The sequence below is a fragment of the Myxocyprinus asiaticus genome, chromosome 2 (assembly GCF_019703515.2).
Source record: "Myxocyprinus asiaticus isolate MX2 ecotype Aquarium Trade chromosome 2, UBuf_Myxa_2, whole genome shotgun sequence".
NCBI classification, from domain to species: Eukaryota; Metazoa; Chordata; class Actinopteri; order Cypriniformes; family Catostomidae; genus Myxocyprinus; species Myxocyprinus asiaticus.
The window spans coordinates 26,438,380-26,454,687 of record NC_059345.1 but is presented as its reverse complement, the minus strand read 5'-3'; the positions used below and the strand labels follow the sequence as shown (position 1 = coordinate 26,454,687).

General features: G+C 42.9%; 1 protein-coding gene across 1 annotated transcript; it reads right to left on the bottom strand.

The window, feature by feature from the left end:
* Positions 1-3: 3 nt before the first annotated feature.
* LOC127413569 (mucin-22-like) lies at positions 4-16,223 on the bottom strand. Its single transcript, XM_051650812.1, has 11 exons — positions 13,542-16,223; positions 13,262-13,448; positions 12,887-13,002; positions 12,692-12,753; positions 9,347-9,477; positions 9,102-9,173; positions 8,792-8,954; positions 8,501-8,656; positions 8,231-8,331; positions 584-828; positions 4-397 (listed from the first exon to the last, which is right to left on the bottom strand). The coding sequence occupies exons 1-11, from the start codon at positions 16,155-16,157 to the stop codon at positions 353-355; spliced, it is 3,894 nt and encodes a 1,297-aa protein (XP_051506772.1). The 5' UTR covers positions 16,158-16,223; the 3' UTR covers positions 4-352.
* Between the last annotated feature and the right edge of the window lie 85 nt (positions 16,224-16,308).

Sequence of the window (16,308 nt, the reverse complement as noted above, 5' to 3'; positions counted from 1 at the left end):
ATTTAATATGAGTTTATTGTTATTACAAATTACAATATAAATAGCTAAGACATAAAAAATAAAGTTACATTAAATAACCCACATTAAATATTTAATCAAAAATAGAACATTAAATGTTTAAAGTGCAAGTGATAACAAATATGTACATTTTGCAACAGTATACATTTTCAAATGGAGGTATAAATAAACATACTTATTTTGTCATTTGTATATTTTCTTTAATAAGATCTGATAAATTTGAGGGTATGATAGTTATTTGTTCATCACAAAGGAAAGCTTGTTCTTCATTGTTCTATCATATGTCCATTCATAATTTTATTGTGTCTAGTACAAATATCATTGTGGTGCGTAACTAGATCTCTGTATAATCTCTGAGCTGGGGCTGTCTAGTCTTTATCTGTGGGGGGAAAAAAGCATAACACTGTTGAATATTCTCATTTAGAGATCAATTTAATGTAAATAGATAACCATTACTGTCAGTTTAGAAAAAGGTTAAGTTTATATGATCTTTTACAGAACAATTAGAAACTGAAATATGTATATTTTTTATTTTATTTTGTACATTGTCTCCTCTCACACTTACATTAAAGTGCCTGTCTGTGTATGGGCTGTTGAGTTGTGGTTCACCAAGCAATGTTTCTGTCCCCCTTCCATTCATCTCGTCATGTGATCTGTTGTCATAATAGATAGTGTCTGGCCTTGTTTGGACTTGTCTTGTCTGAGGACCATAATAAGGTGATGGCAGGTCTGAATTGGAAGTGCTAGCAGCTGTGCCACCATTTAAATCCAAACCAAACAGGCCGCCACCATCAGAGGTATTATCATCCCCTGTTGACGAGAGTAATACAATGTCATGGATAAATGATGCATTTCCACACAAATGCACAAAACGTGTGCGCATTCAGGACATAATGCAGCAAAAATTAAAATTATTAAATATCTGCACACACAAATAAATGTTCAAAGATTTTATTGAACAACAGCAGCTACTTTTATTTTTTTACATGATAACCTAGAAGTTGACATTGAAATTTTCTTGAAAATAATGTCATTCATGTTTGAAATTGTACAGATTTCGGAAGACAAGACCATTGCCGATATCTTGCTGCATCTTGTTATTATTGTCATAAGCTTTCTTCTCTTAATGTACTTAATGCACATGCTCTGTGCTTCTTGTATGTTTGGTTTGAGTCCACCTTAGTCAAGTCTGTGTCCAAAAGGGGCAGAGTCAGACTCAAGACTGAGTCCATAACAGGCCGAGTCCGACTGAGTCTGTTCAAGAATCTGAATTAAAAATGTAACCGTAAACTCAACATCAATATTTTAAGCTTATTTTAACCTTCACAACTAAGAAAAACACTGGTCAGACTGGTTCGAACTGACAAAATGTGTCAATATAAATGCAACAAAAACACCTCTGTTGCATTTCATATTCACATTTTATGATTAGTATACTGCTGAACAAATTTCAAAGTGGTTTCAGAATTAAAGCATATGCTTTAGGTGTATGAAGACAAAACTGTCCTTCAACACACTTCTTATTGCGTTCTGTTGACATTTCAATTAGGGATGGGTATTGGCACAGATGCCCCGATTCGATTCAATTTCGATTAACAAGATCTCGATTCGATTAAAATCGATTCATTAGACATTGAAAATTCAGTACTAGTAATTGGAGAGATGTTTCTAAAGCTGTACATGGAACACCAATTTAAAAATAAATAAGAGTTCAGTGTTTCCTACAGGATTCTGAGCAGCAGGAGGAGACCTGTAGACCACCCCCTCAAATTTATATATATATATATATATACATATATAGTGCATCCGGAAAGTATTCACAGCGCTTCACTTTTTCCACATTTTGTTATGTTACAGCCTTATTCCAAAATGGATTAAATTCATTATTTTCCTCAAAATTCTACAAACAATACACCATAATGACAACGTGAAAGAAGTTTGATTGAAATTTTATTAAAAATAAAAAACGAAAAAACAATTACATGTACATAAGTATTCACAGCCTTTGCTCAATACTTTGTTGAAGCACCTTTGGCACCAATTACAGCCTCAAGTCTTTTTGAGTATGATGCTACAAGCTTGGCACACCTATTTTTGGGCAGTTTCTCACATTCTTCTTTGCAGGACCTCTCAAGCTCCATCAGGTTGGATGGGGAGCGTCGGTGCACAGCCATTTTCAGATCTCTCCAGAGATGTTCAATCGGGTTCATGTCTGGGCTCTGGCTGGGCCACTCAAGGACATTCACAGAGTTGTCCCGGAGCCACTCCTTTGTTATCTTGGCTGTGTGCTTAGGATCGTTGTCCTGTTGGAAGATGAACCTTCACCCCAGTCTGAGGTCCAGAGCACTCTGGAGCAGGTTTTCATCAAGGATGTCTCTGTACACTGCTGCATTCATCTTTCCCTCGATCCTGACTAGTCTCCCAGTTCCTGCCGCTGAAAAACATCCCCACAGCATGATGCTGCCACCACCATGCTTCACTGTAGGGATGGTATTGGCCAGGTGATGAGCAGTGCCTGGTTTCCTCCAGACATAACGCTTGCCAATCAGGCCAAAGAGTTCAATCTTTGTTTCTCATTGTCTGAGAGTCCTTCAGGTGCCTTTTGGCAAACTCCAGGAGGGCTGTCATGTGCCTTTTACTGAGGAGTGGCTTCCGTCTGGCCACTCTACCATACAGGCCTGATTGGTGGAGTGCTGCAGAGATGGTTGTTCTTCTGGAAGGTTCTCCTCTCTCCACAGAGAAATTCTGGAGCTCTGTCAGAGTGACCATCGGGTTCTTGGTCACCTCCCTGACTAAGGCCCTTCTTCCCCGATCGCTCAGTTTGGCCAGGCGGCCAGCTCTAGGAAGAGTCCTGGTGGTTACAAACTTCTTCCATTTACGGATGATGGAGGCCACTGTGCTCATTGGGACCTTCAATGCTGCAGAAATTTTTCTGTACCCTTCTCCAGATCTGTGCCTTGATACAATCCTGTCTCGGAGGTCTACAGACAATTCCTTGGACTTCATGGCTTGGTTTGTGCTCTGACATGCACTGTTAACTGTGGGACCTTATATAGACAGGTGTGGTTCTTTCCAAATCATGTCCAATCAACTGAATTTACCACAGGTGGACTCCAATCAAGTTGTAGAAACATCTCAAGGATGATCAGTGGAAACAGGATGCACCTGAGCTCAATTTTGAGTGTCATGGCAAAGGCTGTGAATACTTATGTACATGTGATTTTGTTCGTTTTTTTTATTTTTTAATAAATTTGCAAAGATTTCAAACAAACTTCTTTCACGTTGTCATTATGGGGTATTGTTTGTAGAATTTGGAGGAAAATAATGAATTTAATCCATTTTGGAGTAAGGCTGTAACATAACAAAATATGGAAAAAGTGAAGCGCTGTGAATACTTTCCGGATGCACTGTATATATATCGTCTCGTTCCCTCCATCAGGGAATGGAGGTTACGCAAGTAACCAGGACGTTCCCTATCTGTCACTCACTCGACGTTGTGTCAATGTAGTGACACTAGGGGTCCCTATACAAAACGCCGCAACTGGCTGAACTGTGTTACGTGAACTTGCGGTGTGTGATGGGCAGACAACTGTGTGCCTTGTAGCCAGCGCACCAGGCCGACACGTAACCTCCCCCAACATAGTTATGAGTGTCGAACGGCCCTTTGGGGACAAGTCAACTACCCAAAAGACAGAGACAGGCTAACCCAGTCGTGGCCTCTTTTCCCCTTCTTTTTTTCCACTCCCTAAAAAACAAGGGGGATTATCCGACTGGGCCGCCAGATCTAGCCGGGGGGTGTCCCTCCCAAGGGGAGGACACCCCCCGGAGACCACACCTCGCCTAAAGAGAGGGGGGATATTTAAGTGGAAAATACGTCACATGGTCTTGCCGACCATGTGGAGAAGTCTCATGGTAGATCCTACCCAACGGGGGAGGAGTTAATACAAACCTGGAGACTGTGGCAGAGGGGGCTCTGCCCAAGGAAGACGCAGTTTGCCAACAGGGAAATTAATTAGCGGAAGATATACATTGCATGGTGTTACCTTACAGGGAACCGCCACATGTGGAGCACCTACCCCAGAACAGGGCTTTTAGTTAGCGTGTGTACTGGGCCGGCAGCGAGTCTCTCTCGACTCGACTGCCACAGGGCTCGGAGGAAGTCAACCAGGGAACATAGTTTGTGAACACTACTGGGAATTAATGGCGCACATCTTCAGCTCAAAGAAGGTGAAAGGCACTATGTGCAAGCGATACACCCCGTTGGCTATCCTGGGCTTATCCACTTGTATTGCGTGCCACTGCCTGGGACGAAACCGGTTCCACCCGGAGGTTGTAGAACCTTGCAAAGGTGTTGGATATTGCCCAGCCCGCTGCTCTGCAAATGTCTGTTAGAGAGGCACCCCTGGCCAGGGCCCAGGAGGCCGCTACACCCCTGGTAGAATGGGCTTGTAGCCCTACCGGGGGTGGCACGTCCTGGGCGTGATATGCCATAGCTATGGCGTCAATGAGCCAGTGGGCGATCCTCTGCTTGGAGACAGCGCTTCCTTTCCGCTGTGCACCAAAGCAGACAAAGAGCTGCTCAGAGATCCTATAGGTCTGCGTGCGATCCAAATAGATGCGTAAAGCGCACACCAGACACAGCAATGACAGGGCTGGGTCTGCCTCCTCCTGGGGCAGCGCTCGCAGATTCACCACCTGGTCCCTAAAAGGGGTTGTGGGAACCTTGGGCACATAGCTACACTCATCAAGGTGTCCTTCACCAAGGTGAAGTGGATACCGCTGAACCTGGGTAGACACCCGGCAAACTGAATCACATAGCCGAGTCGGACGGTCCAGACCAGCCATCGAGACGGATTGGAAAATGCAAGCCACGCATCCAAGTTTCGTGCGAGGGGGACCAAAGGGACAACATCGTTGGATGTACCGGAAGGTGGGGCCTCGCGGCGAAGCATTTACCTGGCTCCTTGTGACCACCGGAACAGCCTGGGATGGGGGAGGAAGAGGCCTGTCCTCGCAACCCGTGGAGACTGTCACATCGGGGGCGGATGTGTGCCACAGCTGGGCGCGCATGGGCGGGGAGACCGCTGCTGGAGCGGCAATCCTGCAAGGGAAAAAAGGTGGACGGTGGTCGTGACGACGACCGTGTACACCGGGTATGTGACCCAGGGAAGGAGGAAACCGCTCTTTTGCTGAACTGTTGGGTACCGCAGCCACTTGGGCATGCGGCGAAATCAAATGAAAAGGCAACAAAAGATTCTCCACCCGGCCCTCCACCAGGGGATGGAGTGGTCTTACTACCAGCTCCAATGCAGTGGGTTTCGTCAACCCTGGGTCGCCCGTCTCAGGGGCGCTTTGACGACCTTCGTGGGTTCTTGGTGGCCAGCCATGAGACGTGTGGCGTCTACTTCCTGCCGTGGGCTCCACGCCGGGGCCGGGCCGAAGGGGCGGGCTGCGGCGGAGCCAGTGCAGTCACCGCAGGGGGACGCCCTTGGCGATCTTGAGCCGCACCGGGGCAGGATATGCCGTATAGCCTCCGTCTGCTGCTTCACCATCGAGAACTGCTGGGCAAAGTCCTCGACGGTGTCGCCGAATAGGCCAGCCTGGGAGATGGGGGCAGCAAGGAACCGTGACTTGTCGGCCTCACCCATCTCGACCAGGTTGAGCCAAAGGTGGCACTCCTGGACCACTAATGTGGACATCGTCCGCCCGAGAGACTTCGCCGTGACCTTCGTCGCTCGGAGAGCGAGGTCGGTTGCCGAGCGCAGTTCCTGCATCAGATCTGGGATGGAACTACCCTTGTGCAGTTCTTTTAGTGCCTTGGTTTGGTGGACCTGCAGGAGAGCCATGGCGTGCAGGGCAGAGGCGGCTTGTCCAGCAGCGCTGTAGGCTTTGGCCGTCAGGGACAACGTGTACCTACAGGGCTTGGACGGGAGCTTTGGGGGTCCTCGCCAGGTGGCGGCGCTCTGCGGGCATAGGTGTACTGTGAGCGCCTTATCCACCAGGGGAATGGCCGTATAGCCCCTGGCCACCCCGCCATCGAGGGTAGTGAGGGCGGGGGAACTGAGAAATCGGGACCGGACAGTAAAAGGTGCCTCCCACGATTTTGTCAGCTCCTCGTGCACTTCCGGGAAAAAGGCATGAAACACGTGGCTGCTTTGAGCGGCGCCGCAAGCCCAGGAACCAATCATCGAGCCACAAGGGTTCAGGGGAGAGCGGAGTGTTCCACTCTAGCCCGACGCTCGCGGCGGCCCGGGAAAGCATGTCCGTCATCTCTGCATCAGCCTGTGACTGGGCAATCGTCCCCGAAGGGGGGAGCCCAGCTTTTCTTATGAGAGCAAGCCGCGACCGCAACGTTGCCGTGGTCATGTTCTCACAGTGAGAACATGAACCATCCACGAACGCTGCCTCCGTGTGGGTCACGCCCAGACACAAAAGACAGCGATCGTGTCCGTCTGAAGTTGAGAGGTAACGACTGCAACTAGAAATAACACACAATCGGAAAGTCATCTTTAAAAAGACGTTCCGTGTGTGCCGCTCTTTTAGAGAAATATACTCTTTCAGGAAAATATACTATCTTTTTTCTGCCGAAGTGCCCAGGGGCGTTCTCTGCAGTGCACCAGTGCAGAGGAGGGAGAAGCCGCTGAAATGCGCCATCAGATCCAGCAGAGGTGAATGAACAGTCGTGAGAATTCAGCTCAGTGAGCATGACCGTTCAGCTCCGAAGAGAATATCTGAATGAGTGGTTGCATACCAGCTCCTTTTATACCCGTATGTCTGGGGGAGTGACATGCAAATACCACTCGCCAATTTTCATTGGCCTTTTATCAAAGACCAGAGGTGTCTCGGGCTCCCAAGAGTGACCCCTAGTGTCACTACATCGACACAACGTCGAGTGAGTGACAGATAGGGAACTGAAAACATAGATACCGTTAAAAAAAAATATTAATATACTACACTTTTCAGTCCTCCTACTGTGTCCACGAGTAGCCTACTTCCCTAAAGTCAAGACTGACACCTTGGGCTGACGTTACTTTTCACATTATATTTAGTATGGATAATAGGTGAATGGAGACTTCTCCCCTCACTTGTGTTCTTCATTGTATTTTCTGACTTTTTTGCCATTGAAATGCAAGTGCCAGCTTTACAGGTGACACATAGAGGTTGCACTACAAATATGTGACAGACTAAGTTGTACAATTTCCATTATGGTCAATTTCATTCATCGTATTAGTTTAAATGTCCCTGATACGTAGTAAATTTGATTTGGTCTCCATATAGTCAACATTTTCAGTTAGAAATGACTTTGCGTAGAAAGCGTGAGCCTGACAAAACATGTATTCTATTTAATAATTTGCAGAGTAGGGGAATGTATGTTTTAAAGTGTACTTATGTTATTGATATTTCTGGATGAGAGTGGCAGAGCACGTGTGGCGATCTCTTTCCTGCACACACATACAGTACGGGCGCAGGGCTGAAAGAGTAAAAAAAGTACTTTGAAAGAGTGCGCGCTGCTGCTCTCAGCCAGAATAATCACACGTAAGGACATATGTGCATGAAAACTGATGCGCTGTATCAAATACACAGAATGTATGATAGTACTAACTGTAGAGAGCACATCAATATTAAGACAAAGACAAATCTCGGACATTTAGAGGCAATTTTGAAATCCCGGCAGGATGCTTTTTTCAGGTCTGAAAAAGAGGACATGTCTGGGGAAAAGAGGACATATGGTCACCCTATGTTATGTTATTTTTTTAAAATATTATTATTTTTTTGTTTATCATTGCATCACAAATGCCATGGACTCAGCAGGACTCAGAAAACAGTCCCTAGTCCAAAAGGCTCGAGTCCATTAAAATTGGACTCGTGACTCGGACTCAAGTCCAAACTGGAGTACCCCAACTCTAGCTTCTCGATTTCAAAGAAGACAGAGAAAGAGCGGGCTGCCTCTTTAACAGTGGCCACGTGAACTCTGTAGGAAAATGTGTCCTATTGCCAACATTTGCCTTCAGGACAGCAGGCCTAATTTCTGCATGTTCCTGTGAGTACTCCACCGAGTTTTGTTTCCTTCCCTGTTTTGTAATTCACCTCTCACAGGAGCTCTACACATCTGTGTTCCACAGTGTGCAAAGGACAGCAGCAAAACACATAAGCAGTCATACTGCATGTCATTATCGCATATGGTTATATTTATTATATCTTTTAAATTTACCTGTTAAATGCACAGAGGAAGCATACCACCCCTCTCGTGAGGGCCACTCTAATTCTTCATCCAACCACTGATTTACTTGCTCAACTTTACAATCTTTCATTCTAGAGAAAAAATAAAGAGAAAGGAACAATTGCATTTTATTGGTGTCACAGAGCCATATTTTAAGATATCAGTATTTTAAAGTATTTGCAAGCCCAATATTATATTCAAATGCATGCTACAGACAGCGAAAGTCTTGAAATGTTGTTGTAATGCAATTGTTGTTCCTACCTTCGTGCCTTCTGGCTTTGCCAGATTGCATATAGACCAAATGACACAATTAAGCACACCACACATACAACCACAGTTCCCACACCAACATAAACATCCCTCTTCCTGATTTTTCCACTGCATTCTGACCCACTATACCAGTATGCATCATCACATCTGCAACATTCAACAAAAATACAAGCAAGTGATGACATTCATACTACAGCAAACATGAAGCATTTTAATGCTTTTAAGCATAAATTTATTTCAGATTAATAATAGTTTTCTTTTGTCAGTGTGTAAGTTTCTTACATGCAGAATGGACCACTTAATCCTATTTCGCATGTTCCATTGTTACAGTTCTTTGGCCTTGGATGGTTGGCATCACAAGCTGAAATGCACAATATCTCTCCTCCTTCTTGCACAGTTGGTGTGTAGTGAATACCGAAGTCCTTGATTTCTCCAGTACATACCGCTGTTATGAAAAATGAAACATTTAAAAAGAAGAGAGAGAAGAAAAAAAAGAGAGAAGGTTAAGATAAATCTGGACAATTCAACAATTTAATGTAATATACCTACATTATGGCCTTTTTTATCCATAGGTTAGAATATATCTACTCACAGCTTAGATCAATTTCTGGTTCGAAATACTCTGGGTCGCCTATAATTGAAAGCTGAGGACAGCCATCAGCTCCTATGAATTAAGGAACAGACTAAATGTTAAATGCTGCACTCCTTAACCTTAGGCTGAGTGGTACTTTAAAAACTCATTTTTTTCTTTGCTAAATGTCAAACAAAACATTTTATGTAAATTACATATCTATTAATAATATATAATAATATAATAATAATATTTGTTTACTTCACCTGTTGTACAGTTCTTGAGTTTATCAAGAGCTTCTTTGATTTGCTTGAAGCTCTCAATAACCATCGTTGTGAGATTTTTGTCATTCTGAACTGTCACAAAAACTTGATGCTCCACTACCACACTGCCTGGCCTGTGATGAACAAGTGTATATTATATTCATGGAATTGATATTTCAAATGCTTTATACAATTTTGTTATAACCAAGAAATGTTGTGAATGATCCTGAACTAGTATTGTTTGGAATGTTATTGAAACAGGCAATGAATAAGAAAAAAAAAAGAAGAAACAGAGAATCACTTGAGAAGATTAAATAAATCCATATGGCTATAATAAATTAGTGTTGCTTACAATCACACATGTCTCTGCACTTTTAAAATATTACAGTAAACATTTTAACAGTGCTCCAGGAATTGACGGAATCCCAATTAAGATGCTTCAACAAACGGATGCAACAGTGGAAGCACTTACACTACCAGTCAAAAGTTTTGAAACACTTACTCATTCTTTATTTTATATATATATATATATATATATATATATATATATATATATATATATATATATATATATATATATATATATATATATATATATATATATATATATATATATATATACATACACTATATTGCCAAAAGTATTCGCTCATCTGCCTTTAGACGCATATGAACTTAAGTGACATCCCATTCTTAATCCATAGGGTTTAATATGATGTCGGCCCACCCTTTGCAGCTATAACAGCTTCAACTCTTCTGGGAAGGCTTTCCACAAGGTTTAGGAGTGTGTTTATGGGAATTTTTGACCATTCTTCCAGAAGCGCGTTTGTGAGGTCAGATACTGATGTTGGACGAGAAGGCCTGGCTCGCAGTCTTCGCTCTAATTCATCCCAAAGGTGCTCTGTCGGGTTGAGGTCAGGACTCTGTGCAGGCCAGTCAAGTTCTTCCACACCAAACTCGCTCATCCATGTCTTTATGGACCTTGCTTTGTGCACTGGTGCGCAGTCATGTTGGAACAGGAAGGGGCCATCCCCAAACTGTTCCCACAAAGTTGGGAGCATGGAATTGTCCAAAATCTCTTGGTATGCTGAAGCATTCAGAGTTCCTTTCACTGGAACTAAGGGGCCAAGCCCAGCTCCTGAAAAACAACCCCACACCATAATCCCCCCTCCACCAAACTTCACAGTTGGCACAATGCAGTCAGACAAGTACCGTTCTCCTGGCAACCGCCAAACCCAGACTCGTCCATCAGATTGCCAGATGGAGAAGCGTGATTAGTCACTCCAGAGAACGCGTCTCCACCGCTCTAGAGTCCAGTGGCAGCGTGCTTTACACCACTGCATCCGACGCTTTGCATTGCACTTGGTGATGTATGGCTTGGATGCAGCTGCTCGGCCATGGAAACCCATTCCATGAAGCTCTCTACGCACTGTTCTTGAGCTAATCTGAAGGCCACATGACCTTTGGAGGTCTGTAGCGATTGACTCTGCAAAAAGTTGGCGACCTCTGCACACTATGCGCCTCAGCATCCGCTGACCCTGCTCTGTCATTTTACATGGCCTACCACTTCGTGGCTGAGTTGCTGTCATTCCCAATCGCTTCCACTTTGTTATAATACCACTGACAGTTGACTGTAGAATATTTAGTAGCGAGGAAATTTCATGAGTGGACTTGTTGCACAGGTGGCATCCTATCACAGTACCACGCTGGAATTCACTGAGCTCCTGAGAGCGGCCCATTCTTTCACAAATGTTTGTAGAAGCAGTCTGCATGCCTAGGTGCTTCATTTTATACACCTGTGGCCATGGAAGTGATTGGAACACCTGAATTCAATTATTTGGATGGGTGAGCGAATACTTTTGGCAATATAGTGTATATATATATATATATATATATTATTATTATTATTATTTTTTTTCACATTTTAGAATAATAGTAAAGTCATCAAAACTATGGAATAACATAAATGGAACTATGGGAATTATGTTGTGACTAAACAAAATCCAAAACAAATCAAAACGATTGGAAAAGATCCATATTTGTGCCCATCCCTAAGAAAGGTGATCTAACGGAATGCGGAAATTATCGAACAATGTAATTAATATCGCATGCTAGCAAAAGTTTGCTGATGATAATTCAACAGCAGTTGCAGCCTTACATCGACAGGGAACTTCCAGAAGTTCAAGCCGGTTTCAGAAGAGGACGTGGAACGAGGGATATCATTGCCGATGCCAGATGGATCCTGGCCGAAAGCAAAGAATTCCAGAAGGATGTATACCTGTGTTTTATCGATTACGCAAAGGCTTTTGACTGTGTGGATCATAACAAATTATGGATAACGTTACAAAGAATGGGAATTCCAGAAAACGTAATTGTGCTAATGCCAAACCGGTACACAGATCAAGAGGTAGGCGTTCGAACAGAACAAGGGGATGCTGCATGGTTTAAAATTGGAAATGGTTTGCGGCAGGGCTGAATTCTTTCACCTTACTTATTCAGTCTGTATGCTAAACAAATAATCAGAGAAGCTGGACTATATTAAGAATAACATGGCATCAGGATCGGAGGAAGACTCATTAACAACCTGCAATATGTAGACGACAACCTTGCTTGCCGAAAATGACGATTGGACGCATTTAGTTATTAGAATCAAAGACTAAATCCTACAGTATGGACTATACCTAAATGTGAAGATGACGAAAATCCTCACAACTGGACCAATAAACAACATCACAATAAAAGGAGAAAAAATAGAAGTCGTCAATGATTTCATACTACTTGGTTCAACAATCAACGCTCACGGAAGCAGCAGTCAAGAAATCAAATGGCGTATTGCATTAGGTAAATCTGCCGCAAAAGACCTATCTCAAGTTTTCAAAAGCAAAGACATCACTTTGAAGACGAACATTGCTGGCTGCCTATTAAGCGACATTTGTGGCTGCATAGGGCCCCCGCGGCCACCAGTGGCCCACCTACCATGGGTTCAGTATAGTGTAAATAGCACTGGGCACAAAGCCCAGCTATTTGCACGCCAAAAGTTAGATGGAACCTATCAAAACTATTACAAATATTGCATATACTTTGAAAAAAAGACATGCAATGATAAGTATGTGAATTTCACCTCCTTTGTAGATTCTCATTAATCAGGAATATTTTTGCAGTGTATAGTGAATAACAGGTGTTAAGGAAAATACTGTTGATACTTAGTGTTTTAGGAGAAAATCAAATCAAATGTGCCTTTTAGCCCCATAATACCCTATTCTCAGAGCCAAGCTCTCATTCATGCAATTCACCACATATTGCAACTTTGCATTTTGCCTGCATTTTCAAGGGAGATAGAATGCTTACCTCAGCCGCAAAACAGTGATGTTTTTAAAATTTTTCACTGTGGCTCTGTACACTCTCTCCATCTATAAACCATATTTGGATATAAAATTGTTTTTTTTGTGTTTGTACAAAATATGAGACTGACATGACCAAAACAATAATATGGAATATTAGACATAAGTATAACATAATTTACATAATTATAAGGGGTCTTACTTCTGTTGTGAAGTTTTTAATAAATTCTTTATACTTGTAAGAACTTGAGTTTTTGAATTCTTCTATGAAGTCTGCATCAGTTTTGACAACAATATCTGTTGTCACATCAACAAAATCTATATGCCATGAAAGAAAGAAATAGAAAAGTAAAGGTGTCATCCTAAATTAATACAAACAGTAAAGTGACAAAATTATAAGGCAGAATCTTCAAAATAATCTTATTATTTAATCATTATTCTCAATAACTCTCAAAGATAGATTTGTTATAGTAGTATTTTAATTTATTGTTTAATGAATGTTTGAAACATATATTATGAAACAACACAATATTTGATTAGTGAAGATTCTAATAATAAAAAAAAAATTATCACTTACCCACAGATATAGCTGTGTTCGGAATTTCACATGTCTTGCCAATCCAGTTTTTTGGACAGGTACAGCCAAATGTGCGATTTCCTGTTCCACCATTTTTACAATAAACATCTGGGGTACTTGTAGGAATTAGTATATTGGATGTTGCAGGTAAGCCAGATGTGCTTTGGGAAAGACCAGATGTGCTGCTCTGCATTGTTGGTGAGAAAACATTAGGGTCAGTTGTTAATGTAAATGAAAGTGTAGTTATGGTTTATTGAGTATTTGAGGAAATTGTACTTACTAATCCAGAAGAAGAAACAAGTGTAGCGATGGAAGTTTGTTTTTCTGTTGTTGATGAAAAAGTTTCAGATGTAGGTATAAGGTCAAGTGTAACTGTAACTTGTGTTGCAGTTCTTTTTTCAGGAGTGGTGCTTATAAATGTCTCTGCTGTGTTTGCTGAGGAGTCCGTGCTTATTTGTAAAATCGAAGTTGTGATATCCTTTCCCGAAGTGGATGTATCACTTGGTCCAATAGTTGTTTCCATAGATGATTTAGAGGTAGAACCAGTGTCAGGAGTGATTGTGATTTGGCTTTCAGTTGTCTCCTGAGCGGTTGGGCTAGGTGATTTGTTAGTTGAAGTTGCAAAAGAGTTGGGGCTTGTATGTGAAATGGGAGTTGTCACAATTTCTCCAGAGGTTGGTTTTTCAGTCGACTGCATAGTTGTTTGTATTGATGCATCAGTTGAGACAGGTGAAATTGCTGTACTAAAATATGATGATTCCGTAAATGAGGATGTGGTTAATGACAAAGTAACAACTGGAAGGCCTGTGATAGGTAAGCGTGTTGGCTCTGATTCTGAAGTAACATCTGTTGTGCCCACAGAATTGGTTAAAGATACAATAGTAGTAGTTTCAGTTGTTGTTGTTGGGGCTTCAGTTGTTGCAGTGGAAGAAACAGTTTCAGTAATGGTTGTCCCCAGTAAAGAACTTGTCTCTGATGTTGTACTTGTTTGCTGGGCAGATGTGCTCACTAGCCTGTCAGTTATACTGGTTACTCTTGTTGTTTGGGCTTGAGTTGTTGCTGTGGAAGTAACAGTTTCAGTAATGGCTGTCCCCTGTAAAGAACTTGTCTCAGATGTTGCACTTGTTTTCTGAGCAGATGTGCTCACTGGTCCTTTAGTTGTACCGGCAACTGTGTTCATGCTTGAAATGGTAGATGTCATTGTCTCTCCTGCTGAGGAGGAAGTATCAGATGGTCCACCAGTAGTAAGGGTTGATCCTTCAATGGTCCAAGTTGATTTTTCTGAGGTCAGCTCCTCTGTATATTCTGAGATGGGGATACTGTAAGTGGTTTGAGTGGCAGCTCCCGAACTTGTCTGTGATGATGTTGACTCTCCTGGGGTGGATGTTTCAGTCTGCCCACCTGTTGTAAAGGTTGATCCTATGGTGGTCCAAGCTGTTGTGCCTGAGATCAACCCCTCTGTAAATCCTGAAACAAAGGGAGTGTAAGTGGTTTGGGTTGTTGTTGCCAAGCTTGTCTCAGGTGTCTCACTTGTCTGGTCTGCGATGGTTATTTCTGTTGTCTCAGCTGTGCTAGCTGTTGTGTCAGGGCTCACGTTTGAAGTGAGAGGTATCGTTGTCTCTGCTGCCAAGGTGGATGTATAAGTTGGCCCACCAGTTGTAAATATCTTAGCTTCTGTGGAAGAAGATCCAATGGTTGCACTAGCTGTTAGGGCTTCTGACATTGCAGTGAAAGGAACAGTTTCAGTAATGGTTGTCCACTGTGAAGAACTTGTTTCTGATGTTGCACTTGTTTCCTGGAAAGATGTGCTCACTGCTCTATCAGTTGTACTGGTCATTGTGTCTGGCTTTGTGCTTGAAATGGTGGCTGTTGTTGTCTCTCCTGCTGTAGTGGATATTTCCAATGTCTCGCCAGTTGTAAGGGTTGATCCTTCTTCAGTGATCCAGGCTGTTGTTTGTAAGGTCAGGCCTTCCGTAGATGCAGAGATGGGGGTACTGTAAGGTGTTTTATTGGCCGCTGCTGAACTTGTCTCTGGTGTTGTTAAATTTTCTAGGGTGGATGTTTCAGTTGGCCTAACAGTTGTAAAGATTGATCCTATGGTGGTCCGATCTGTTGTGCCTAACATCGAATCCTCTGTAGATCCAGAAGCATATGCAGTTAAAGTGGTTTGGGTTGTTATTGCCAAGCTTGTCCCAAATGTCTCACTTGTCTGCTCTGTCATGGTTATTTCCGTTGTTTCAGCTGTGCTAACTGTTTTGTCAGGGCTCGTGTTTGAAATGAGAGGTGTCATTGTCTCTGCTGACAAGGTGGATGTATAAGTTGGGCCACCAGTTTTAAATGTTGAAGCTTGAGTGGAAGAAGATCCAATGGTTGCACTTGCTGTTAGGGCTTCTGACACTGCAGTGAAAGGAACAGTTTCAGTAATGGTTGTCCACTGTGAAGAACTTGTCTCTGATGTTGCACTTGTTTCCTGGAAAGATGTGCTCACTGCTTTATCAGTTGTACTGGTCATTGTGTCTGGCTTTGTGCTTGAAATGGTGGCTGTTGTTGTCTCTCCTGCCGTAGAGGATATTTCCAATGTCTCACCAGTTGTAAGGGTTGATCCTTCTTCGGTGATCCAGGCTGTTGTTTGTAAGGTCAGGCCTTCCGTAGATGCAGAGATGGGGGTACTGTAAGGTGTTTTATTGGCTGCTGCTGAACTTGTCTCTGGTGTTGTTAACTTTTCTAGGGTGGATGTTTCAGTTGGCCTACCAGTTGTAAAGACTGATCCTATGGTGGTCCGATCTGTTGTGCCTAACATCGAATCCTCTGTAGATCCTGAAGCATACGCAGTTAAAGTGGTTTGGGTTGTTATTGCCAAACTTGTCGCAAATGTCTCAATTGTCTGCTCTGTCATGGTTATTTCCGTTGTTTCAGCTGTGCTAACTGTTTTGTCAGGACTCGTGTTTGAAGTGAGAGGTGTCATTGTCTCTGCTGACAAGGTGGATGTACAAGTTGGGCCACTAGTTTTAAATGTCGAAGCTTGAGTGGAAGAAGATCCAATGGTT

Coding starts and splice junctions, on each gene's coding strand:
- LOC127413569 (XM_051650812.1), bottom strand. CDS start 16,157: ATGACAGAGCAGACAATTGAGACATTTGCGACAAGTTTGGCAATAACA. Junction 8,955..9,101: donor ACCAGAAATTGATCTAAGCT/GTGAGTAGATAT, acceptor TTTTCATAACAG/CGGTATGTACTGGAGAAATC. Junction 398..583: donor ACACAGACAGGCACTTTAAT/GTAAGTGTGAGA, acceptor TTCCCCCCACAG/ATAAAGACTAGACAGCCCCA.